The 26,997-nt window shown below is 32.5% G+C and overlaps 1 protein-coding gene across 1 annotated transcript in view; it reads left to right on the top strand.

Moving 5' to 3' along the window:
* The first annotated feature begins 4,043 nt into the window (after positions 1–4,043).
* The window catches only part of LOC129221000 (neuronal acetylcholine receptor subunit alpha-7-like), a 141,132-nt gene continuing 118,178 nt past the window's right edge, over positions 4,044–26,997 (top strand). Inside the window, exon 1 of the mRNA XM_054855436.1 lies at positions 4,044–4,103. Within this exon, the coding sequence (XP_054711411.1) occupies positions 4,044–4,103 (60 nt within the window). The remainder of the gene's footprint in view (positions 4,104–26,997) is intronic.

The raw sequence follows: 26,997 nt of genomic DNA, 5'->3' as shown, positions 1-26,997 counted from the left end.
CATTATTAAATGTTAGAAACATTATGTTTTGTTGAGTAATATTTATGTTGAATAATTTTTATGAATGATATTTTTTAATACACAAACTCATTCTTCCTAATTAGTTGAAAAAGAAAGATGTGTAATTTGACGAAAATTTAATAAATAGAAAGACGCGGAAACATCAAGTGCTAAGAAAAATTTAGAGTTATTATCTGGAGAGTATAAAAAACAGCACGTAAATTTAGAAGTAATGCTAGTCTTCTTAATGAATGTGTAGAATACCTTAACAAATATTGCAATTATATTTTTCAAAAAATATCCTGCTTCATAATCGCGATTGGTAAAACTTGAGTACACTGTAAGAAACTTTCAGTGCATTTGCGTGTCTAGTTAATTTTTGTAGCTAAGAATTGTTATTTTGACTATTACTCATGTGAATGTAAGATGTACCAAGTAAAAAATTAAAAACTTCTGTATTTTTACAATTAATTAGTGACTATTAGGGTTTCTGATACATATTTTTAAATACGTAGCTTAGCACTCAATGCCGCCAAATTTTATATCTGTTCAGTCAAACTAGAAGTTAAAATCGCAAAGCGTCATGAAGCTTTGATTTTTAATATGTTGTTTGGATCAGTTAAGGTAGTGGGAGTCCCAGTTTGCAGTTTTGAAAAACCTGTGCGTGCTGCATTACACGTAAAAAACTACAAAGTCTACGGATATTTTTTAGTTCTCACCATAAAAGCCACTAAACAATGTATTTTTTTTAAATCAGCTGCTGATTACGAATTTAAAGGACATTTAATTTTCAAAAAATAAATAAATAAATAAGTTCAACTGGTATTCTGAGCGATAATTAGTTCTTGAAATACTGCTCTTCAAAGGTTGGTCATTTTTTCTAAAAAAGGAACATTTTATGCCTAAGCATTCTTTTCCGGTCAAACACGGACACATAGTCCTATTTTAGAAAAAAAAACTGATTATAATGAGGTCGTTTCCAAAATTTTAAAAGTATTTTTTTCTGAAAGAGCATGCTTAAAAACATAGGATCTGACCATTTTTTAAATAATTTATTTAAGTTTAATATTTTTAAAAAGTTACTTAAATCGGTGAGCTTTCACTGTTTACATTTCTTGCCGATGACATCACAAATGATGAAATGCCATTCAATGTTGCCATTCACAGAACAAAATATTGAATTCGCATCTTTACTCACGTGCATTGGCAACGATATGTTAGATAACAAGCGGAGAGCGCAATTTTAATTCGATGCTTTATTATCATAACGTGGAAACGTAGTAGAAAGATGCGGCGAAGTGCATAATTCGTGACGTCATCAAGAACACGCCTTGTTTGAAAAATCGGACATTTTAAAAATTAAATTTAAAAAAACTGTTGGGAAAATGAAAGTATTTTCTTGGTCCATTTTATTAGTTTTTCTCATTCTATCCATTTCAATGACTAAAAGTAGTACTTTTGACTGAAGGAAAACACTCGATTCTAATGAAATAAATTTAATTGACTTTCGTTTAAGAACAAAATGAAGTCTTTAGGTGCCGCCTTTTTTTTGTAATAGCAATGAAACAAATAATCGGAAGATTAGTTTTTCCTCATTTCTTCAAAAAACAATCTCATGATATTGTGAGAGTCTTTGAAGAAAGTAAAAAGAAGGCAAATGATATGAAAAGACGAACATGTGCGCTTTCGTACGTTATCCGCGTTAGGAAAACCCACCGGCTATGTAAATTTTTACTAATAATAAAGCTGAAAGTATCTCTGTCTGGATTTGTGTCTGGATGGTTGTGACGCGCACGGCGCCTAGACCTTTCGGCCGATTTTCATGAAATTTGGCATAAAGTTAGTTTGTAGCATGGGGGTGTGCACCTCGAAGTGATTTTTCGAAGATTCGATTTTTTTCCTTTTCTATTCCAATTTTAAGAACATTTTACCGAGCAAATTATCACAAAGTGGAAGAGTAATTTACGAAATTATCATAATGTGGAACCGTATCATGGGTGAATCATTTAACATCTAGCAAATTGGCGAGAAATTCATCATCCATTATTTGTAAATATACAGACGAACCAAATGACTTTTTAATTTTCAACTACGGGCAAAGCCGTGCGGGTACCACTAGTAAATAATATTATCGGTTGTTTGTTGACAGCCCTATGTAGGGAAAGCAAGTATTCCTTCCCCTACGTAATTCTGAAGAATTTTCGGCCGACTTTAGTTTTATGACTTGAATGTTACCAAATGAAATGCATTTTGTGTAGGGAAAATTTTTGAAGAAAATACTTTCAGGTTCAAAGCAAATTACATATCCGGAGCTTAAGGGAAACCTGGACAAAATAAGAGAAATCAAAGTGATTTCGGAAATGTAAGCTATATTTACATGTAAATTTTATCAGTAAAACAAGCCTTACAAATTTGCTCACCTCAATATGTTGGTTTTTAAAGTGTTTTTGATGGGTACGGTAGCACTCCCGAAGTAAAGAAAAGGAAGGTAGTGTTTGGTCAATTATTTTTTTCATCCTTATACATAGAACTTCAAAGATGTAGTATCAAGTATTTTCAAATGGCAGGTATGCTCCATGAAATTATATTTATAAAAACAGTAAAAATATATATATATATATATATATATATATATATATATATATATATTAATTTGAATTTTTGGCACCTTGAATTCAAATTATGTTTTTCGCAATCACGAGCGTGTATGTGTATGAATGCGCGTGTGTATTTGTGTAGGCGCATGTGTGTGGGTGCGTGTGTATGTGTGTATGTATGCATGTGTGTGCGTGTTGTGTATGCAGTGCTGTGTGTGTGCGCGCGTGTGTGTGTGCAGGCTTTCGTGTGTGTGTCTGTGTGCAGGCATGAGTATGTGTGTGTAGGAGTGTGTTTGTGTCTGTGCGCAGGCATGAGTGTGTGTATGTGTGTGTATGCGTGTGTGTGTAGGATATGGACGCAACCTGGAGACGGTTTTCGCAAAAGGAGCAGCATCGTGAGGCCGGTCGACGCGACGGCGGTGCTGGCAGAGGGTGCTGGCGGGAAAATAAAATGATAGCACATCAAAACAGTCAAGTAAGAACAATAAGCAATCGTGATAGCTCAAAAAAAAAACATTCAACAATAAATGCTATATTGACTGCAAAAATGTTCTATATTCTCTGAAAGAAAAAACTGTGGCCATCAACAAGATTAATCAATTTTCCTTTGGAAGTTTTGCACATCTGAGATAGTAATGTAGCAAAATTTGGGAAATAACACAAAGCAATAAATTAATCCGAATATCTTAACCCCTTCAGACCTGGTGTCCGGTATACCGGACAACCACTTTAAACAGCTGCTAATCATTTAATAATTGATTTCATTAGTTGATTTTTTTTGTAGATGACTCTTTACATTCTGCTTATTATAATCTGTGAAATAATTTTTCGTTTTGGGATTGACAACACTGATATATAAGGATTTAGAGGTAGAGAGTGGCTCATTTTTCCAACCATGGATATTCCTCTGAAAAGCGAGATTTTTTCCTGATTTTTTAAAAAATATATAATCTTTAATTACTCGTTTCAAACGCTTATATTATGTATTATAATTGTTTGTAGAACATTTTATAATGAAGTTTGTTCGGTATTTTATCGTTTTTGTTTATGAAACATTAATTTCAAAAATATATGTCCGGAATATTGGACGTGCCATAACTCTTTTAATTTTTCTCCTACAAACTCAAAATTTTGTCTATAAGATACCTTTTACCATAGTACACTGTGTACCAAATATCAACATTTTTGGTCAAATATTTCATAATTCCGACTGAAGGGGTTGAAGGTAGATTTTAATTATAAAGCAAGCAAAAGTACGGATAATTAAAACACATAAACAGCATATGCATGCTATTCTCCAACTCCTTTAAGTATACCAAACACACAGATTCGTAAGAAAATTATGTATGCTCTCTACGTTTAATAGCCGACCCATTGCCCCACGAGGTTACATTCATTACTCAGTAGCCCCCAGAGCTCAGAATATCATTGTCTTTCCTCACCAAAATGCCATTTGAAGATCCAGAACAGGGATTTTTCCTTACCGTCACTGTTTCTTCAGAAGATGTAAGACCCGCTTTGTGTTTTGTTTTTTTTTTTTCTTATTTCCATCTTCTTTTCTCCAACCTGTCTTTTGTGATTTCCCAGGGGCTTACGCGTGAAAAGACGAAGAAATATGTTGCATAGCATGAGTTTTCTATTGTCATGTCAATTCATCAAGAACTGCATGGTTTTCATTTTTCATCTTATCTTTTGTTCGAATGAAAGATTCAAGCATTTTCCAACTTCATTCTTTATCTTTCATGAAGCCAACGTTATGTATTTTTTGTAGCTAAAAATTAATGACAGTAGCAGCTAAAGGTCAAATTTCATATTCAATCAAAAGTTAAAGAAAATTGAAAATGATATGTTGCGATTTTTAACTTTTTAAGAAATATTGTACGTATACGTGTGCGCCAAGTTAAGAAATAAATTTATAAATTATTGAATGCAAAACTTTTTTTCATGATTTTTTTTTCCAAGCTTTTGTGATCTCAGAATCTCAACATCATAAACAAATAATAAAACGAATAAATGTTTATTAAAAATGGAAAGTATTTTGACACTTATGTATTTTTCAAATAAATCTGCAAATATTTCTACTGTCACGCTTCTACTTTTATTCAATATTACAATTTTTTCTAGATTGAATTTTGTAATTGGACTATGTACCTTAATGTTTCAGATTTTCTGTACCTTTGCATCTTTAATGGACACTACACTTGATCCAATATACATAAAATCTACCAAACCGATTAACACAAAGCTAGACATAAAAATAATTTTAGTCTGCATTTAAAAGTTTAACTTAATACAAGTTTCTATACATTACCTCAAACCGTAATCGAAGAATAATTGTTACCGTAGCAACAACCATTCATGGTAAAATTACTCTTTGGTGGTAATGTAGTTGAAATTAAGAATAACAAATATAAATCACATATTGTACAAATGTCCAATTATTGTTTTCAAAAAGAACAGAAAATATAACATCAATAGGAGGTTTGCAGAATGTAAGCAGAAAGCAATTTTTGCAGAAATGTTCATCGTTAAAAATACGTTTTTTTTTTCTTAAATTTATAGTTAGAACTATTATGTTTGTGATCTTCTTTATTGTTTTAACTACTCTAAATTTTCAGTTTCTCATATTATACAGAATTGCATTTAAATAAATCAAAATCATTGCACTATTCTATACTTGTATTAGAAGTGATGATACAAGCATTAGACTCGAGTTTTTTGTATTATACATCATTTCGTGATCTAGTTCATTTGTTTGTTTTTTAAGAGACGTAAAAAGAAACATTCTTGAAAACAATCTTGTGCTGCCAACATTCAACGACAAAAGTATGGGAATATTCTAAAATTATGACAAACTTTGAAAAATTCCATACGAAACTTAATTATTATTTTTATGAGCCAGAAAAAAGTTTTAATGCGGTCATGCAGATTTTTTGCTTTGTAAGGATTGTTAAATTGCTCCTGCGACCGCTGTCTGTTATTGATGGTGCCAGTACTGCAGTTGAGAATGTCTGGCTTGGTACATCACTTATAGTGTGCTGATCTTCAACTTATTATTTTAGCTGTTTTAACCGTCTTCAAAAAGGAAGCGTTATCAGTCCATAGCGTTTGCTTTACGTTTTTTATATATTTTTTGTTTAACTCATAGCGTCTCGTTTTTATTATTCTTTTTTTTATTAATAAGGCGTTGAGTAACTTAGGTCCCATGCTTTTGATTGACCATACTTGAGGTAGTGAGAAGCAAAGGGATGTAAGTGGATATTTTCAAGTTTTGAATAAAACGTGTTAAAGATAATTTCCTAGGTAGGCTTTCATTGAAAAGTTACTCTAAATTATGCTGTACAGCAGCACATACCAGGGTTATTAGTGCTATCTCTTGTCCCAAGACAGAGGAGTGGTTCATTAATTACTTGTAGAGGTTATCTCCAAATTATTAAATTTGGCACTTACATCCTTTTACATCTTTCTGTCTCATTTGTTCCTATAGAAAACGATTTATGGACAAAAAAAGTCAATTTCATGTAATTCTACTATTAAACAAATACATATATTACCAATAGGTAAAGAAAGTGGTAGCCAGAAAACTATGATAGTAATGGTAATCAAAATGAAAACTTAGAATGAAGGCTTCTCTGAAGTAAACATGAAATTCATTCATTGTGGTCGCTCTTGTGGTCTTTTTATCTTCATTTATGTAAATAACTAACAAAAATACCCGGCGTTGCCTGGGTCAGTAATAATTGTGAGAAACAATCCCTACTTTCTTTTGTTTTATGTTTTAACTGAAAGAGCTCAAAACACACCGCTTTGACGTGATTCAAAATCGAGCTTTTTCCTTACCCATAAAAGTAAAATAGCAATAAGTAAAAAGAACGAACGAGTATTCATTTAGAAACGAAAGCACGAATTGAAGCATTTGAAGAATTTCCAAAATATGAACTAACAAAAACAAAGATCACTAAAAAACCGTGCGCTTTATTTAATTAAATAGTACACGCACACGAAAAGAAAAAAAAAGCTCTCTACTATGTTTCCCTAAGTGTGAAAAAAGTAGAGTTTCCAAATTTTTTTTAAACTCATGTTTGGAGAAGCCTTGATTCAAAATTTTCATTATGATTATTTTTAATATTGCTGTTGTAAGGCAACAAATTTTCGTAGCAATGGGTTTTATATTTAATCATTTAATCATTCATTTTAAATTACATGACATTTACTGTTTTCCATCATAGTTTCCATCCACTAAGTTTTTCAGGAATAAATTAAAGCCTAAGTTGTTCCCTAATATTATAGCTATCTGTGGTGAAAAAATGGTTAAAATCGGTCCATTAGTTTTGAAAAAATGGCATACAGAAGTAGCCATTTATGTATAAAGATTGATGCTGGTCAAATAGTAGACACAGGATTTTTATCTAGAGTTACGTGACACGTATTGTTGTGAAATATAAATTCGATTGGGAAACTGTTGATATTTAAATGGTTTAGTTAAGATTTTCACACAAATAAATCCCATTGAAGGATTGGGTTTTAAATCCAGTCACTAAAAATTTTAGACACTTCGATAGCTTTTCTTTATCGAGCGTTTGTATGAGAAAATAAGGTGATTTTTTGCGGTGGAAAAATCATTTTATTTCTGAAATCATTCACACAGAAAAGTATGAAATTACACATCGTTTTTCCTATCGTTTTTGCGCCGACTTCAAAAATTATGTTAAACAGAACAAAGGTATTTTTTTACTTTTCCATGCAATTTCAAGGAACAGCTTTTAAGTCTGTTCTGTTTTTTTTTTCCTTTTTTTTTAAAAAATCTAGTCATTTCGCACTGCTTTTCTCTATACATTTTTATGGTAATTTTACATCCTTCCTTTTCTATTTTTATATTTCCACTATTCCACTACCGATGAATCCAGTTATATATAGATAGATAGATAGATAGATATTAGAGGTTTTGATTATATATTCATTTATTTCGGAAGATATGATAGTATGATTATGCTAAATATTGTTTTCGTAATTTTAAAATAATCTCTCTTTTGGTTTCTCTTTAATACATAAGCACAATAAGTTCCCAGTATTCAAATATTTTAACTGGGTCCGGGACACATATTAAAAAAAAAAACATATTAAACAGCTTAGAGTTTTGATATTTTTTTTTTTTTTTTTTTGCCCCATTACTTAATAAGCAAAATCATGATAAAAATTTCTAAAAAAAATTTATATAAAGTTAATTTCTTTTTTGAAAAAAAAAGGTTGCTTTAAATCTATAAAACTCAAAATATTCTTGGTCAATTTTCAATTTTTTTTCAAATAATTATGCACAAATATCAAAGTTTAAATTTATAATCGGCGATTTAAAAAATATTAATTCAATAAAAATAAGAAAAAAATCGAAGTAAAATTCGAAAATACGTTTTTTCTTTTAAATTGTATTTTTTGCAGAAAACGGTTTTTTTTTCCCCTCCCTTCAAACTGTCCAAGCAAAAATTGAAGTAAACTTTTTGAAAAAAATGTGTTCCAAATATCATTACTTTATCAGCTCTAGACTTATAAGAGTTTCAGTGCAAAAAATCGGGAAAAATTGCATCGTCGAGAAAAACGCGTTTAAGGTTTCAAATTTTAATATAATATTAGTTAAATACATTTAACTTAATTAATTATATCTTTCGTTCTAATTAAGATAGAAACAAGATTCAAACATCGTTTTAAGAAGAAAACAACGGAGAAATTTTTTTAAATGTTAAAAAAAATTGCAAAATTTGACGATTTTTTTTGTCCCGGACTCCCTTAAGGGGAACATTTTTTGGTCTTAAGAATTTTATAGTGCATATAAGGTCAGATTATTATTCCTATAAATACTGCTTTGGGTGGCAACACTCAGTTATTAAAGCATTAAAAGGACTGTTCGCACTTAATGGACATTTGTATTTCGTATTCGTTCTATCTTAAAAATATGCTTTTCTATATTAGTTGCTCTCGTTCTATGGTTTAATTTCATTACATTTCACTTTAATTTATTAATTTCTATCTTTAAAATATGCTTTTCTATATTAGTTGCTCTCGTTCTATGGTTTAATTTCATTACATTTCACTTTAATTTATTAATTTCTATCTTAAAATTATGTTTTTCTAGATCAGTAGCTGTCGTTCTACGGGTATATATTTAAGTTCTTCATTTTATTTCAATTTTATTTTATTAATACCTATCTCAAAATTCTGTTTTTCTAGATCAGTAGCTATTGTTCTACGGGTAATGTTTAAGTTATTCATTACATTTCACTTTAATTTTATCAATATCTATCTTAAAATTCTGTTTTTCTATATTAGTTGCTCTCGTTCTATGGTTTAATTTCATTACATTTCACTTTTATTTTATCAATTTCTATCTTAAAATTATGTTTTTCTAGATCAGTAGCTGTCGCTCTACGGGTAATGTTTAAGTTCTTCAATCCATTTCACTTTTATTTTATCAATATCTAATATGCATTACCATTTTCAATACCAATGAGAAAGTCATACACTTCCTTCATTAATATTTCGTTCCGGTAAGCCTTCTGTCATATCTGTTCTCACATTCAGCTGCAAAACCTGGAAGGCGTGTGGGGCTCGATGGCCCATGAACAAATTGGTTCAGCGGAAATTTCCACAAGGGACTGAGATTCGCTCGGAAATGGAATTCACATTAGAGCAAGCCGATTCCTCCTGATAATTGAACCGCTGACGCTGTATTTAGTTAGTAACTTCGTAATGAGATTGAAACGAGTTTCAGCCGGTTTACGGTAGATCGAAAACTTGTCGGTGTTGCCTTGTCTGTAGAATCCTCTATTGTGTGGACCGACCTGACAACCGGTCAGCCTCCTAGGAAAAGCTGATTTCGTTACGGAGGTAAGCCTTGAACATTAAAATATCAAAGATCTAAACGTGTTAAAATTATGCATTCACAGTAAAATGTTTTCACTTATGTCATGCTTTTGCTAAAAGGAAAATGTGTGGCGAAATATATATATTTTTTTAATTTCTTTTAGTCTGTAAATAGCGATTTAAAGGTCAAAATAGTTAAAATCATTTAGCATTTCTAACGGTGCCTCCCCAGTTTCGCGTCATTTAATCCCCCCCCCCCCGTTTTTCAGTTTTAAGCATAACTTGTGATGTATTCAAGTTGGGATAAAATTTGAGATGTCGGTGAAACCGGGGATCCACCTTTCTAACCTTTGCAATTGTCGGTATGTTTAATAAAAATTGAACTAATAATAACAAAGAAAAGTTTTTAACTGCTTCCCTTGTTAATAAGAATGCGGGCTTCTGAAATATAAAGTATACAAAAGTCATTTTCCCTTAAAATTTGTTCCTTTTTTTCGCGCTTTTTTTTATATTAAAAACAATTTTTAAAATGATTCTTTTTTTTTTTACTGTGACGCCAAACACTATTGCATTTTACCAAAACGGCACATATTTTTTTCATAATTTTGATTACTTTTTTTTAAGGTTGAGACATGGCTAAATTCTTTTTATGATGCTTTGAGCATCCCTCTTTTCCATTCATGTACTCGTGTCTAATATTATCTGCAAGCTGCATGATTTATGTTTTGTAAGTAAGAATACTTTGTGCAGTGAAATGGGAAATACCATGCATTATAAAATGTTTAGTAAAATCTCGTTACAACTAACTCCAAGGGACCTCAATGTTTCTTTTTCTAACGGAATTACGTGGGCAGATAAACCGGTGCTCACTTTTTGCTAGGCAAAGAAGGTAAGTATAATCTGGGGTATTTAAAACTTCGACAAAAAGTTTTAATTTGCGGGGTTTTTTTTAAATACGCTTTTATTAGCTTCACTTGTATGTTTGTGAGTATTTCTCTTTTGGACTAAGAGCTAGTTGCTTATTACTGTGATTACGTTCCACCACTTTATGAGCGTTCGTGGCCGAGAGGTTTTAGGCGCTTTCGTAGTAAAAAGAGCAAAAAAGTAAAAAATAGAATAATAGTTTAAAAAACTAAAAACACACGCTTTAATAGTAAAAGGAACTAAAAAGTTAAAAATAATCTTTGGATGACAAGTATATAAAGCAATTGACCAAACACTTAATTTTACTGTAATAGAAAACAGCGTGGGGGGCTTCTTATCAGTTGTCTTAAATTTCTTCCACTTTTTATCCATGTAAAAATGTAAATAAGCAGCCCCCACGCTTTTTTCTATTACAGTAAAATGAAGTGTTTGGTCAATTACTTTATATACTTGTCATCCAAAGATTATTTTTAAAGTTTTAGTTCCTTTTTGCTACTTAAGCGTGTTTTTTTTTTTTTTTTTTTTAGTTTTTTAAACTATTATTTTATTTATAGAAATGATCTATAAATGCTTCGATGATTGTGACTGATTTTTCATGTCTGCAGTGCTTAATTTCAATAAATGCAATTCTCATTTTGTAAACTAGCTTCGCTACGTTTTAGTTACTTAGTTGAAGCACAGCTTTTTCTCTCTTTACAGTTGTTCTGAAATCAAAATGATGTATAACCACGATATATTTTTTGAGTAGTGAACTTTTGCTCTAGTTCAAGCTTTTGAGCTTTAGCTTTTTTACACCCTTTTACGTTCACCTTAAGTAGTTCTTACGTTTTAGACAACGTTCTGCCGATATTTGTGTTGACCCTCTGATACCAAAAAAGGCAGTGGAAACTTTTTTTAATGGGGAAACCATTTAAATACAACCGAAAAAAGTATTATTCCCCTTTTCGCAAACAATTTCAGTTTTGATCAATCCTGAAAATCTTTCGTAGAAAGAAATCAGCGACATGACTAAAGAACAATTGATTGAAACGTAACTTTTTTTTTCCATAACTTTGTGCGCTGCGACTCATAAAATAGTATATCCCGGGGGCGAGAATGGTTGTCTACGGCTGATTTAGGTGTTTTAAAGCCAGATAAGTAACAATTTTAAAAAAAATAGCAGATCCGAATGCAGCAGCTAGTGTTTAATAAATTTATTCATTATTTTTGTAAAATCTCTACGCGAGTCTGCCAAACCATTCATGCTTTATTTTTCACATTTTTTAAAAATTTAGCAAGTTACAATAACAAGTTAAAATAATATATATTTTTATGAAATACCATGCTCACACTAACCCCATTGATAGCATGTAGCAAACATATGAAACTCTGGACATAAAAAACAAATGTTTCCCCGTCTAACTTCATGTAAGATTAAAAGCTCGTTTTTAAAAAAACTATTTTATTATTTTACGCCCTTATGAATGCTTCCAAACGGTTAAAAATATTACATTTCCTGACTTTAATTTTCAACTGGTTAACTAATCGTCTTTTTCAAAGCTTATTTTTTTCTCCTTTCCAGATGACGTTGCATAAAACTTACCCATAATTCACAAATATAGTTATGTTCAATTAAAGACGCGTGAATGTAAATATCCAACCAACAAAAACAAGAGAGGAAAAAAAGAATGATGGACTGAAAAAATCTGCAAGGGTTCCCTTCTAAAATTTACAAATGAAAGTACGAAGCAAAAAATCTTTAAAGATCTTGTACCGTGAGAATATTTTAAGAATTTATACCAACTAAAGTCTCAAGAGGACACGGAATAATAAGTTACTTAAAAATCCTAGTTTTATTTAAGTCATTTGGGAGCAAGTGAGGGTGCAGATTTTCCTTTGCTTAATTAGTCTTATGTTTGCTTTCACGAACCATCGGTTTGTAAAAGAAAATGAGTTTTTTTTTTCTCCAGGCTGTTTTTGAAAGGAAGGACTTAAACGAGCTAAAATTGTTAAAAAATAAGAATGAAATTTGATCGTTATTATTATTTTTTCACTTTCTTATTTTCTTGTTGCTTACGCCTTTTATGTTAATTAAATGCTTTTTTTTCAGTTTAAATGTTAATTCACTTTGAAAAAACTAGTTTTAGGGGCCCTGTCTCATGCTTTCACTCACATTTTTACCGACTTCAAAACGCATCCGTTTATGATCTTGAACAGGCGCTTTCTTCAAGTATATTTCGTGTACGCCCGAACGACTTTCACAGCAGAAACAGATATGTGACCCCCCCCCCTCCCTCCCCCCCACACACAAGAACCCGAATATTATTTTTTTTTAATGTATTGCTATGAAAATTTCACTTTTATTCAGTCCTGCAGGTCGTAAAACAAGGGTGAGTTCAAAAATGAGGGAGTGAGAAGTAACGGAATGGTATCGTAATGTAACCGTATGGCAACAGAATTTCAGATTGTAGCTAGGAGTGAATTTATAAGTTTTTCTAACTCTCAGTTTACAGCAGCAGTTACCGTCAGGGGCGATCCAATCTCAAATTTTTTGAGTGGTTGGAAATACTCAATTTGTCAAATAAATCTTCAAATTTGTTCAAATGATGATAATTTTGCCGAATAAGGAATATTTTGGAAGGTCACCGAAGCCTCCCGTGACCTCACATCGAGGTGTCTCTGATTACTAGAAACAATCTGGTCACGAGTTCATAGAGCAAATATTTTCTACCTCACGTTGCTTCACGCCTTTTGGCTAGCAGAACTTGTAAAATTCTCCGTTTCCCAATGCAGCCCCCGCCCCTCCAATGGATCCTGGTCATCTCCTCCTTTCTCCTGGGCCTCAAAAAGGGAGATCGGAACTCAACTTTTCTTCCTGCCTTGACATATTTGACCTTATGGAGCTAGTCTAGCTTGTTGACGAGACCAGTTAGGATAGGAAACAACAAGTACGACAGTAACAATATGTCCCACTAACTCTCGTCTCCTGCTAACAGATAAGCTTTAGTTCTACCATTTTGCGCTCGTTATCTTTATTTTTAAAATTTTGACAACAACGCCCCTTTGTTTTTAAACGCTTCGATATCGTGATTAATTTTTTTAATGTGTAATCTTTCAAGCAACGACCGCGACGACTTTTTTTTTTGCTTCAGTGTGACCGTTGCAGAAGAATTTTGAGTTCCACTGTTTGTCAACGTGCAGCCGTGCATGTACAGCATGCACTGTAAAAAAAAAAATATGTATGGTTGGCAGTATTATTAGGTGTAACGTTACACGTATTCTGGAGTGGGTAGTATGATTGTTTTGAAAACTTGTTGGAGGAACCAAGCACATGGTTTGTGTAAAGTCCCAGCTGCAGTCAGAAGAGTTCAAAGCGCATGCGTAAAGATAAGCATTGGCGCTAAGATGGGTAACTTTTATAAGTGAAACGAAAACCGGTCTTTGTGGCCTAGCGGTAAAAACTTTGCGACCTGTCCGTGAGACTTATGTTGTGTGTTCGGACGCCACTCAGATTATTTTCTCTCTTAGTGCAATGCAAATGTTTACGTATATAAATATATCTATATATATTTGGTGTATATTGGTCGTGAAAAAAGCATGAACTTGATAAATATTGAATTAGCGAATGATTGAATGCAAAAGCTGTAAATAATACAAAAACCAAGGGGATTCTAGCTTGTTATGCTGCTATAATGAAATTTCAAGCATTGTAACCTACTAATTTATTATTTTTATTTTAAATTTAAAACGTATAGAAAGAAAGTATTACTTGATCATTTCGTATAGCTGGATAATTTAAACTATCGAGTAGTTAACTTGCAGTCTAAGTCTACTAGTAATTAAAAAGGAATATCCGCTCAAAAAAGTCAGATGAAATCTTAATTTTTGCTAATGTGTAATCTTTGAAGCAATTTCTCTCTAAGCATACATAAAATTCTGGTGTAACCTTACGCGGAAATTAGTAAGACGTTAAGCTATAGTTACATTACCATGGTTTAACCTTTCACAAGCGATGTGTAACTTTACACCAGTTATATTGGTTAAGTTATTCCAGAGCATTGATGGCATCTATGCTGCCACCAATTTTATGAAGTAAGGTTACACAATTGTTTTTTACGTAGTCCCTATACAGTGGCGGTCCACTCATCGGAGTTCCATAAACCTAATTATGACTGCATTGTCTAACTTTGTTTTAACTGACTAAACATATTTTGACCGATCATATAGTAGTTGGTAGTGATAAAGTCAATATTTTCTGCTCCTTACACCTTATAAAAAAAACGAAAAAAAAAAAGAAAGGAAGGAAGAAAGAGAGAAAAAAGAGCTAAGATAGTTCCAAATATTTTTTATTCAAATATTTTCGATATTATAGACGGACATATAGTCCCTTGAGTGCATGATGGAACATTCTTCACCGACTTTAAAATTTCAGCTTCGAAAGATACGTCTAGAAATTTTCAAAACAAATTAATACTTCCTTGTGTCTCGAATGTTTCAAAGCTTAAAACGTAGATTACTGTACCAAGTAGCAATTGTATCTGCGAAATCTGGGACATCATCCAAAAACAGGATAATTAAATAATAACTGCTTAAGCAGTTGAGCCAAACTGGACTTGTTCCAGGAACACATTTGTTACATCAAGCTTTTTAATAATTTACTGTTACTCCTACCTTTTTGGAGATAGTTTAGACACATTTGTAAGACTTTTTTTTACTATTAAAATGTTTGTATTCAGAATTCAATGTGGTAAAAAGGCACCAAAAACAAAACAAACAATTATATTCAAGTTAATGTTTAAATACTTATGCCCGTTATTTCTATTTCTTTAGATTTACACTATTATCAATGAAGCATTTTAATGTTACATTTTAACCTTATGGAAAAATAACCTTATTTAAAGTTTTAATTATTTCTTTCATCAAATTTATCAGTTTTTATTTTTTTGTTTTAAGAAAAAGTAAGAAAGACAAATAAGAAAAAAAAATTATTATAATGTGACGACAAGTGATTAGCCAAAATTCAGTCTTTCTGTCTCCAAAACGTTTTTTAATAAGCAAAATTTCTTTTTTTTTCTAGTCACAATCTTTATTTACATTGAGAAATTTAAACTACAATAAACTGCCGATTATCCGCGGAGCGGATTATCTGCGAGTCAATCGACAGTCAGAGTTATGTACTTTCGCAGCAAATACCAATAGCTGTATTTTTTTTTGTCAAAAAATTGTAACTATAAACCCAGTTGTTTTTGCTTTATTTATTATTGTGTTTTCTTCAACGTACAATCGTACATGTACTTGATATTTATTGATGTTAAGTTCTGCTGTGCAAAAATACAAAACGTTTTTACTGTTTGTGGAAAGTATTATGCATCAATACAGCAAAGTTTTTAAGGGAGGACAATTTTTACCTTATTTGTCCCTCATTTTAGCCTTTTTGCGGTTTATTCGCGATTTTTATTATCCGTGGCACTTGCGCCACTCAATTCCACGGATAATCGGGAGTGTACTGTAGCACGACATAAATTTGAAAATCCATCTCTAGTATTGTGAGGCTCTGAGAAGTTGAGCTCCGACTCTTACATTCCTTACCCCTGTTCCGGAAGAAAAGGAAGGTTAATTGGCATTGAGTTGAGTTGAGGAACTTTCGAGTTTCTCAACTCAACTCTCAATTTTCAGAGTAGTAATTTCAAAAACATTACTACTCAACAGAGTAGTAATATTTTTGAAAACTACTACTCAACAGAGTAGTAGTTTTCAAAAATATTCCAACTAAAATTCGAGCCGACAATACGTCTATTTTTCACTAAACTCTCCTAAAACAGGTAAACATAGTCAAGGGCACAGCTCAACTAATCAGAGCTGCACTATACAACTTTTTGTCAAGTTAATTTAAATATACCACTACTGTTTTTTGCTTAAATTTCTAACCCAGAAAGCGTTTTAACACAAAAGTATTCTTTAAATATCCAAATAAATAAAATTTTGAGGAGGATAAACGTGAAATACAGGGAGGATGATAAAGGGTTAATTATTTACATAGTGCCAATTACATTTCGGTTTAATTTGACGTTTGAGTCCTTTCATCATTCTGAAAAACGCTTAACTCATTTGAAATCATCCTGACCGATTTTCAAAGGCTGGATCTAAATTCTAGAAATTTTGGAGTAATTTCTAATGCAAAAGGTTCCGCAGCACTTTTTTTTTTACTTCCTTTTACAAAAAAGGAAGTATTGTATTCGCGAAAAAATTTTCACTCAAAAATCAGCCTTAATTTCCATTTTGCTCACCCCCGAATGAATATTGAGTTTATTTTTCACCCCGACCACACGTGGATATAGGCCTAAGAACGTACAAACATCCGAAATATCCATTTTGACGATCCCCGAGTTAATTACAACGAGTTTTCTCGTGACTTCTGTATGTACGTATGTATGTGCGTAAGTGTGTATGTATGTCGCATAACTCAAGAACGGAATGTCCTAGAAAGTTGAAATTTGGTACTTTGACTTCTAATGTGGTCTAATTGTGCACCTCCCTTTTTGGTTGCATTCGGATGCTCCAAAGGGGGTCTTTTGTCCCTTTTTAAGGGGAAATCATTGTTAATTTCGATGTAAACTCAAGTGGTGTTCAAATTTGGCGGACACTTGGCGATATATCTCCAATCTTTTGGTCGCCAAGTTTTGGCGTTTTTTTTTAAATTTTAAATTTGATTTTAATTTGGCCACTGTTGGTGATATTTAGAGAGTAAACAATTGAATCACATTAAAATTGCCAATGATGGGGAAATGACATTAAATTGGAGTAAAAGGAAGTCATGTGATGCACACATCAGCTCGTTTTTTTTTTTTTTTTTTTTTTTTTTGAATCTTTTGGAGTCCAAATTTGGCGCCCTCTTGCGGGACCCAGTCCGCCCCTGTTTCAGTCGGTGTACTTGGCATAGAAGCTTCAAAACAATTTTACTTAGTTAAAAGAATCCTTCCTTCCATTGTTGAAAAACGTCAAAGTATCCAAAGGATTATCTTCTCACAAAATAGGCAATTGGTTTTAAAATTTCGTTAAAAAAAGAAAAACATTATGTTTCGTTTTTCACTTTCTTGCTATCTTTTTGTTTTACTGCAACTTAAGTCCCCCGTATTACCAAGTTTAATCCTATTTGGTCAGTACCTCCTCTATAATGGTCTAGTTTCCTCTCTCTCTATATGTATTTTTTAAATATTAGTTTGGTTAACAATTTGGATATCTCCAATAACCAAGCAATATGCTCTACCATCCACTAAAACTAAAAAGGTAAAAAATGTTTTTCAAGCCTCAAAAAGAATATCCGACTGGTCTCGTAGGATTTCGAACGCTGCATCAGATCATCCTCAAGGGAAGGAGGAAGATAAAATATTGGAGTGATGTATAAACACGAGAACGTAGAATACAGCTGGAACGAAACAAAAGCCATTTTCTAAAAGATGGGAGCTGCAATGTAAATGGAAAAGATAAAATGTTGCTGTACGGAAACGTTTTAACGTGCTGTATGTGTAAGGATGCTTCTCCGAAAAAGTTCTCTTTTGATGGTACTCCCCGGGGAATATATATTTTCTTATTTGTGACTGACGATGTTCCCGAATGAAATGGTTTTATCAGTTGATTGGTTCGGAGGAGAATAAAACTTGTGTATACAAGCTGAATTAATTTGAAATGTTGGCATTAACTTCGGCAAATAATTTTCCACTCACGGGAAGAAAAGGGATTGTTTAAGTACTATCAACTTGGCAAATAACGCTTCGATTGGTTTTAACTCCGCATTCTCATTAATTGCTTAATGGGAAAATCTAGTGAATTTTAAGCATTTTAAATTCTTTAACTGAAACGTTTTGAAGCAGTTTACGGCAGCGGGGAAATTATTATGAGGCTAAAATGTAGGTACCTGAAACAATAACCTGTCTTTCCCTCTTACTTAAGTTTGATGCTTGATTTAGTCGTAAAATTGGAAATTTAAGTGACACAATAATTTTAAATACTATCGCAATCACGATTGGGCCAAAGTTTTCATAATTTCGTGTTAAAAGATTTAGAAAAAAAGCATACAGGATGTTCCGTTTTAACCTGCAAGACCTTTATTTTCGCAACCGTTAGTCCTAGATGTATACTTCCTATTACAAAAATATTCAAAATCAGATGTAGAGTTAAGATACTGAACGTTTGAAGCAAAAATAAAAATCAGTCAAAAAAAACTTTTTATGCGGGCCCCAGGTCCCCTAACTCATATTAAGAGAAATAATCTCCATTGAAAACTATTAATGACGTAAAAGATTTGACAATTGTGTGACCAAAACTCAAAGAGATATTCCATTTCAAAGTTTTAAGGCAGGCCGATTTGAACTTATCGCCCTTTCAGAAGAATGGCAGGCCGTCTAAGTAAGAAAAATAAGATCTTCATAAGTTTCATTGCAATTAAAAAAAATAATAATAATAATTTGAATTTTGACATCTTGAATTCAAATTATGTTTTTCGCAACCACGAGTGTGTGTACGTAGGCGTGTGTGTTTGTGTGTGGGGGTATGTGTGTTTGTGTGTAGGGGGTATGTGTATGTGTGTGTACGCATGTGTGTAGGCATATGTGTTTGTGTCTGTTTTCAGGCATGAATGTGTGGGTAGTTGTGTGCATGTGTTTGTATATGTGTGTTTGTGTGCGTGCGTGTGTGTGTAGTTGTGTATGTATGCGCGTGTGTGTAGGACATGGATGCAACCTGGAGACGGCTTTCGCTACAGGAACAGCATCGTGAGGACCCGGTCGACGGTGATGCTGCAGAGGGTGGCGGTGGGAAAATAAAATCAAAGGACATCAAAACAGTCAAGTGAGAACAATAAGCAATCGTGATTCCGCAAAAAAAAAAATGCAAATGTTATGCCGTGACACGTAAAAACACACTACAAAACCTCGAACAATTTGTAAACCACTCTATGCACACATTTCATTTTAAACACTTGTTAACTGCTATATTTTCCCCCAAAAGGTGTTATTGACGGTGAGTGAAAAATGGTCTAAGTCACAAAGCGCTACGTGTCATATCTCGGTAAATATTGGCCGTACTAATTTCAAACTTTTTATGTTGGAATTATTTTTCAATGGAGATTATTTCCTCAAGTATAAGTTAGGGGAACTAGGACCCGTATAAAAAAATAAAATTTGTATTTTTTGAGTTATTTTTATTTTCACTTAAAACTTTCAGTACTTAAACTCGGCACCTGATTTTGAACATTTTTGCAATTGGAAGTATACATCTAGGACTAACGGTTGCGAAAATAAGGGTCTTGCAGGTTAAAACGGAACAACACCCTGTATAAGTCATTCCACGTCAACTGACCTGATCATTTAAATAGTCTCCACTTGACCGTCAGCCAATTGGAGGAAATTTTTCAGAGATGCAGAGATGTCTTTAAAATAATGGGGTTTTAAGCTTCTGAGATCCAAATCCTGAAGATCTAGGATCTCCCACAAAAGTGCACCAAAATGGCGGATCAGTAACGTTATACGAATTGCCATGTTTAGGACAGAGTTGCCGAAACTTTATCACATGACTGGAAGCATGGGATTTCGTTAGCTAAAAGTACATTTAGCTCTGAATAGGTTCTAGTATTTTCACTTTCTTTTATATTAATAAAACCATTGGTTTCACGCAAATTTTCGAATTTTGCTGAATTTGAATTATTCAACAACATACTAGCATTTAGCATACTAGTTTTCTAGTATGTTGCACAGCTCAGTACTAGTACTAAAATTTAGCATACTAGTCGCATGCAAGAGATAAAATTAGAAACTGTGTGAAATTTATTGGACCTTGATTGGAAAATAAAAAAAAATCGAAATAAATGCAGATCCACTACAAAATCAGCTTTACCCAAGTAATTTGTATCTGTAAATAATTAGATAATGGAGTTAATTTTAAAAAGGAAATGAAAATAAAGTCTTCTATTCGTATAAAGACGTTTATCAAATGAAAAAAGTCGTTTGAAAAAAATAGGTAGGCAGAGCGTGATTTTTTTTTCTTTTTCCTTGATCTGGTTTATTATACGAAACGCTTCATATAAAAAAATTAATAGACGACATTATGAACTTTTTTGGGTAGACATAGTAGACACCAGAAAACAACGCGTACGTGTGTTTGTTTAAACAACAAATAAAATAAACAATAATGCTAAATTTTAAAGCATATTCGAGTTCTTTTTTTGGAATGTTACCACCCCATCTCAACGAATGACATTTCTCTAAAGATTCTGACGGTGGAATGTTTTCCTAAATTCTTTTATGAGGTACTTTTAGTTTAAAATATTAGCCGTTTCGTTGCGCCCATTTTTTTTTTCACTCAACAGCCACAAGGCTCTACCGCCCCCAAAGTCATTCAAACCCAAGTGAGTTTATCAGCAAAAAAATTTCATTTCGGTAATGGTGTTTGGGGAACGATGAAAGTTTATTTCCGGGACGTTCTATTTCCCATGTTTGGAAACTTTTCCTTTCACCCTGTTCACCCATCCGACCCTCACTGATATCCAAGGAGACATTAATTCAGAGGGCGGCTTTTTCAATCGCCTGAAAATTAAATTTATCTCTAAAAACTCTGCTTTAAAACTTTATGATGTTTTTAACGATACTTTCAAAGAAAACGTGTGTTTTAATCAAACAAGAGTTTATGGGTAGTGCACAGTCAAGCGCCTGAATAAATTATGCATAGCAATGTTAAACGTGTGACAAACTGGGTACATTTATAAAAGAAAAAGAAGAAAATTAAAAACTAAAGCGTGTGATTTTGAATTGAATTATAAAGTAGGAGTTTCAACTTCTTTGCTGATATAGGGCCATTAAACCGTCACGTGCGGGGCAATCATACGCTAAAATTTCACCAATATTTTATCGTATTTCTTAATATTCTTTACTAATAATAAAGCAGAAAGTCTCTCTGTCGGGGTCTCTGTATGTCAGGGTCTCTCTCTGTCCGGATCTCTGTCTGTCAGGATCTCTGTGACGCGCATAGCGCCTAGACCGTTCGGCCGATTTTCATGAAATTTGGCACAAAGTTAGTTTGTAGCATGGGGGAGTGCACCTCGAAGCGATTTTTCAAAAATTCGATGTGGTTCTTTTTCTATTCCAATTTTAAAAACAAAATTATCATAAGACGAACGAGTAAATTACGAAATTATCATAACGTGGAACCGTAACACGGGCACAAGCCAATTGGCGAGATGCGAAATTATCATAACGTGGAACCGTAACATGGGTACAAGCCAATTGGCGAGAAAATTCACCATACATTATTTGTAAATATACAGGCGAACCAAAAGACCTTTTAATTTTTCTATTACGGGCGAAGCCGTGCGTGTACCAGTAGTTTTAAATAAACAGGGATAAGCATTTTTCAATCTTTATATTTGATACAAAGATACTCATGACGCAGTTATATTATTATTAATTATTTTTTTTATAAATGTATTTAGTTTGCGCACGTCATGTGTGGGACATTCTAAGTCCTCCTCTTGTAACTTGCTGTATGAATTAGTTAGTATTTGTGCTTTATTAATATAGTAATGTAAAAATAATTTGCATAGTTTGAGAGAAAAGTTCCAATGCAAAGGAAACACATCTTATTTGTTAAGAAGCAATAGTTTAAATCATTGAAAAAAAAAAAAACATGTATAGGGCCGTTCCACAGAAAACTAGTCACTTGGTCCGCACGTGACGGTTCATATGTTTCATTAAAAAGTAATGACTTTAAAAGTAATGACGAAATCTTTTACTAAAAGAATCGGAAATACGTTTGTAATTTGTTATGAAAAAAATATTTTGTTCACACACGCATCACTCTTTCAAATTATTATTTTTAATAAAATATATCAGGCATCACGTGCGGAACATATTTACCATTCCCATGGAATAGCTCTATATGGTATCCATACAATATTTGTAAAGTAGAAGAAAATAGTATTGTATTGGAGAAAATTTTCGAATTTTCAACTTATAGTGATTTTTACGTTTGATGGTTCACTGAATCCATTTTGGCCTTTTAACAGTGTCTCTCCGTGCTGCGTATTTACGCAAGTTTGTGTGTGTGTGTGTGTGTGTGTGTGTGTGTGTGTGTAACCGACGTTTGTAGCCATTCTTTCGCAAAAACTACTCCATAAAAATAGAAAAAAAAATGCATACACGTTCCCTCTCCGATATGAATTAGCACTGATTAGTTTTTGCAGCAATTTCTTCAAGCCGTTAGTCGACTGAAGATTTTCTTCGTTATGTACGGCGGCTATATCTCAAGAAATAGTGTACAGATTTAGAGAAAAATTGGCCGTTTATTAGACTTCAGAGATTGTTATATACAGCTAAGTGAGGATGGGGGGAGGGGTCTGTCAAACGGTGTTTCTTTACTTGTCACGTTTTTTTTTTTTTTTCAGGAAGTAAAGAAAGGATTCAAATAAAATTTGGTATTTTCGTAGGCATCGGTAATGATAGGTGCTTATTTGCATTAATCACCAAAGTGTTTAATGAGGGATGAAGCTTTCGAGCGTTTTTTCTCGTTCCTAGTGACTACGATTTCTCAAGTATGGCGTACACGTTAACAGACACGTGTGCTAATTGATTTTTCGAACAAATTGCACAAAGGGGTTAATTTCTCCTTGGTTTGGTAGAACTCTAATCAGTCTTAGTTGAATTAACAATACAACACTGAACATTTCAGTTTACAATTTCCTCAAGATATATCAAGCCATATCAAGGCCAAGAGATATGAGTCAAGCAAGATATTAAAATGTTAGGAATTATGCAAGGATTTCGTGAATAGTCGTCTTATTAGGACGTAAATTACGGTAACTACTATACAAAGTTCCAAGTAGAGTTCTTTTAGAGGTTTTCGTTATACTTCCTCCACATATAGAATATTGGTGCCAACCAAAAGACCGAATTTTTATGAGTATTATGGAACACTTTTAGACCTCAGGAGAAAATTTTAAAGTGCATTTTAAGCTTTTAATCAGATTAGTTTTGATTTTCTTGTTTACAAATGACTAGACCCCCCATCGGATAAAGCTCAATAATTTAAAGTTTTCCTCTAGGGTCGTATTATATTTCCTTACAAATAAATTAGTGATTAATGTTAGTATATAAACACAACCATTAAAAGAATAATCAATTTTTCCTATTGATTCTGCTCTTACAACTAGCAAAACTTTGTAGTTGTGATTGTACGTAATATCCAAACATTTGTACGAAATAGTTAGAAGAAAGGTTCGTGCCGGCCATAGAACACTAGTTTTTAGTGTTACCTAATAGTGTAATGCATATTATTTTTTTTAAAGCAATAACTCGTTTCAATAAACTGAAAATCATTTTGCCTGCATTTGTATCATTACAGCCTGAGTAAAAACTTTAAGGCCAGTATAATTTTCTTTGAAAAAAGGAAAATGAAATTAAAGGGATTTTAATATTATTGTATTATTAATTATTAACGTTCATAGGTAAGAAATACCGCAACATACAGGATTTGTAAAGCATGCAATAACCAGAAAAGAAATGGTTTATTCAAAGTTTGCATTTCAGCTTGAGTGAAAACTTTAAGGCCACTAGTATTTTTAAAAACTGCAAGTACTTATACAGTAATAAATGGCACCTCAGTTAACAAGATTGTGGAAACCCTTCAACTTGCAGTTTTGTGATTAATTTCTTCAAAGTTTTTGTCCTAATTGTGACGATATCGTAAGGTAAAAAGTTAACTGTTCAAGAAAGAGGGCAGATTGAAGCTTTTTCTTCAACAAGGATAAGTAGGCGTACTATAGCAAAAAAATAGGAAGATCGAAGACTGAAGTCAACATTTTTGTTTGATTTAAACACAAGGGTAAAAAGAAAACCCGGGAAAACTTAAAGCTTTGTCCTCGCGTCATGAAAGAAGAGTTTGGAAATTAATACATTGCCTGAAAAGTACTCAACTAGGAAACTTATTCAGACGACAGGTTTAAATGTTTGTCAAAAACGATATGTAAACACAATTAAAAGGTGTGGCAATTTTATTAATGCTGCAAAATTGCTTAATCTCATTTATTGAAAATGCACAATATAGAGCGTTTCAACTTTAGCTAGGAAATCATGACCTGGGATAACCAATGAATACAAATAATTTTTTCTAACGAAAGAAGTGGAGTTTGGACGGATCAAACGGACGGAAGTACTATTGGCATGATTTACGAAAAGAAAAATAAATATTCTACAAGCGCCAAATAGATGGAGGCTCTGTCACAACTTGAGAGTGCTTTGCTTACAATGGTGTGTGCTCAGTTGCGTTTGTTTCAGGTAAAATGAACTCACAACCATATCAAAATGTCCTCCCAAGTCATCTTCTACCAAATGCTGAATTTATTGCTAGAGAAAATTAAAAATATCAGCAAAACAATGCGTCTATCCATTCGAGTAACAGTGCAAAAAATAGGCTCCAAGTAAACAATGTTGAAACTTTAAACTGACCATCTAAGTCTCCAGATCTTAACCCAATAGAGAACTTATTGGGTGACTTAGCAAGAAGAGTTTAAGCAAAAGAGAGACATTTTACTTCATGAATAGAGCTGAAATCTACCATCGAAGATGAATGGTAAAAAATACATCCCGAATTTTATCAAAAACTAGCTTCATTCATGAAAACAAGAATATTTGATGTAATTTAAAGGAATGGCTCCCACACAAGCTTATAAATATTTGAATTTTTGTCCTCATATGCTTTTTTCTATGTTGTTCTTAAAGATTTTACTCAGGTTCAAATATTGATCTGTAATATTTTCTGATAATGAAACACTTACAATTACATTTTTTTTGTCTTTTTTACTTGTATTTAAGGTTAATAATTATCACTCATATGATTTTTTGATCCTAAGATTAAGGTATGTCCAATTTCTCAAAAAAGTGCACGGGACTTAAAGTTTTTACTCAGACTGTAATAGAAAAATTTCAGTTACTCAAAAAAACAATAAATCTGAGGCTAATTTACAGCCAATCGTGTACAATTAAAGCTAAAGTTGAATCAATACATTTGTGTGTAAAAAGTAAAATAAGAAATAACAGCGTTAAATAGAACAAATTGCAGTTTTTTGCAGACACGTGTTTCGTCGTTACAAGGAAGGCCAATTCAAAAGAAATGAGCTTTTGGATGAAAATATATCCAACGAAAGTGATCCGATAAAACCGTCGGATGAAAAGACATCCGACAAAGCTTTTGTCGGATGTTGTTTCATTCGTAAGCTCATTTCTTTTGCATTGGCATTCCTTCTAACGCTGAAACACGTTTCTGGAGTAATCTACAATTTTTGCTTTTCGACGTTGTTATTTCTTACCTTACATATAAAGTTTACTCCTATTTTCACAAAAAGTAATTTTCTTAGCCTAATTACAATTTAGTGAAAAATTCGACTTATCTTTTTATTCGTGATATATCTGCTATAAACACAATTTCCTTTGTCTTGTCCTAAATAATCATCGATTGTCAAAAAAATAAATTTCATTCTCCAATGATATCGTTCGAAGCTGTCACCAAAGCAGCAAAAAGCTGAGGAGAGAATGTAGTGCAACGGAAGAAATAAATGGCGGTTAAGAAGGAATAAGAATAAAAGATGGAGGGACGAAAAAGAGAGATGAGCAAATTTTACCCTTTCCTTAACTCAGCACAGTCATTTTTTCAGTCATCAATCAAGAGCCCATGAGACTTGGGAAGCAGAAAAGGATAGAAAGGACAGAAAAAGATAGGAAGAAAAAAATGAATTCCATTTTTACAGTTACATTAAAGTAATAGTCCACAAGAATGAACCTATATTGATTCATCATATTAGAACATTCGTTTCGCATTCTGAATTAATGTCACTGTAAGAGAGGGTGGTTCTGAATAATTGAGTTAAAAAGCAATACCTCTCATACTATTTTTCCCGTTCGCGAAGATTTTCCGATACTCAGAAAATGTGGAAAAGAAAAGTAGAGGAATAGTCATAAGTTTAGTTCGACACAAATTAAACTAACATCATAAATTATTGTCATTATTGTGCTGTTAGTATTTCTGTTATTTCTTTTCCATTTCTGTTGTTTTGTTCAAACTGAGGACACGAAGCTAATGTAGACAATTTTTCGAAGTAAACTTTGTTGTGGAGGTTCTTTGAAAATTTTTTAAATAAAATGCGTAAAATGAGTTGTTTCAAGCTATAAGTTTCGTTTGATCATAGGTTCCGTTAAACTGTTGTCTAAAATTGTTATTTCGTATAATTATAATATTTTCAGCATTTTTACTAGTTTCCTAACAACAGAGTACGTGAGGTATATTCAGAACTTTTTCTAACGTAAAACAAGTAATATATCAAAGTCTACAAAAAATGGACTTTTAAGAGTTCGTTTTTTAATAACCATTCAACATCTTGCTAGCTATTTCATTTAATATTAGGGTCTAATTTACTTTTTTTTACAAATAATTTCTATTTAGTTCATTGAAAAAACACATTCCAATAGAAATATTTACTTTTGCTTGTTTTTTTTTTCTCGTAACGCTGACAAAGTTTTTTTCAACAGACCCCAAAAACTATAAATTAAACAAATTTCTACAAAGAAAAAGCATATCTACTTTGCGTAGCACACAAATAAGT

This window comes from Uloborus diversus, chromosome 4 (assembly GCF_026930045.1).
Source record: "Uloborus diversus isolate 005 chromosome 4, Udiv.v.3.1, whole genome shotgun sequence".
NCBI lineage: Eukaryota > Metazoa > Arthropoda > Arachnida > Araneae > Uloboridae > Uloborus > Uloborus diversus.
Note: the sequence above shows the minus strand (reverse complement) of the source record. Positions and strands in the feature narration are given on the sequence as shown.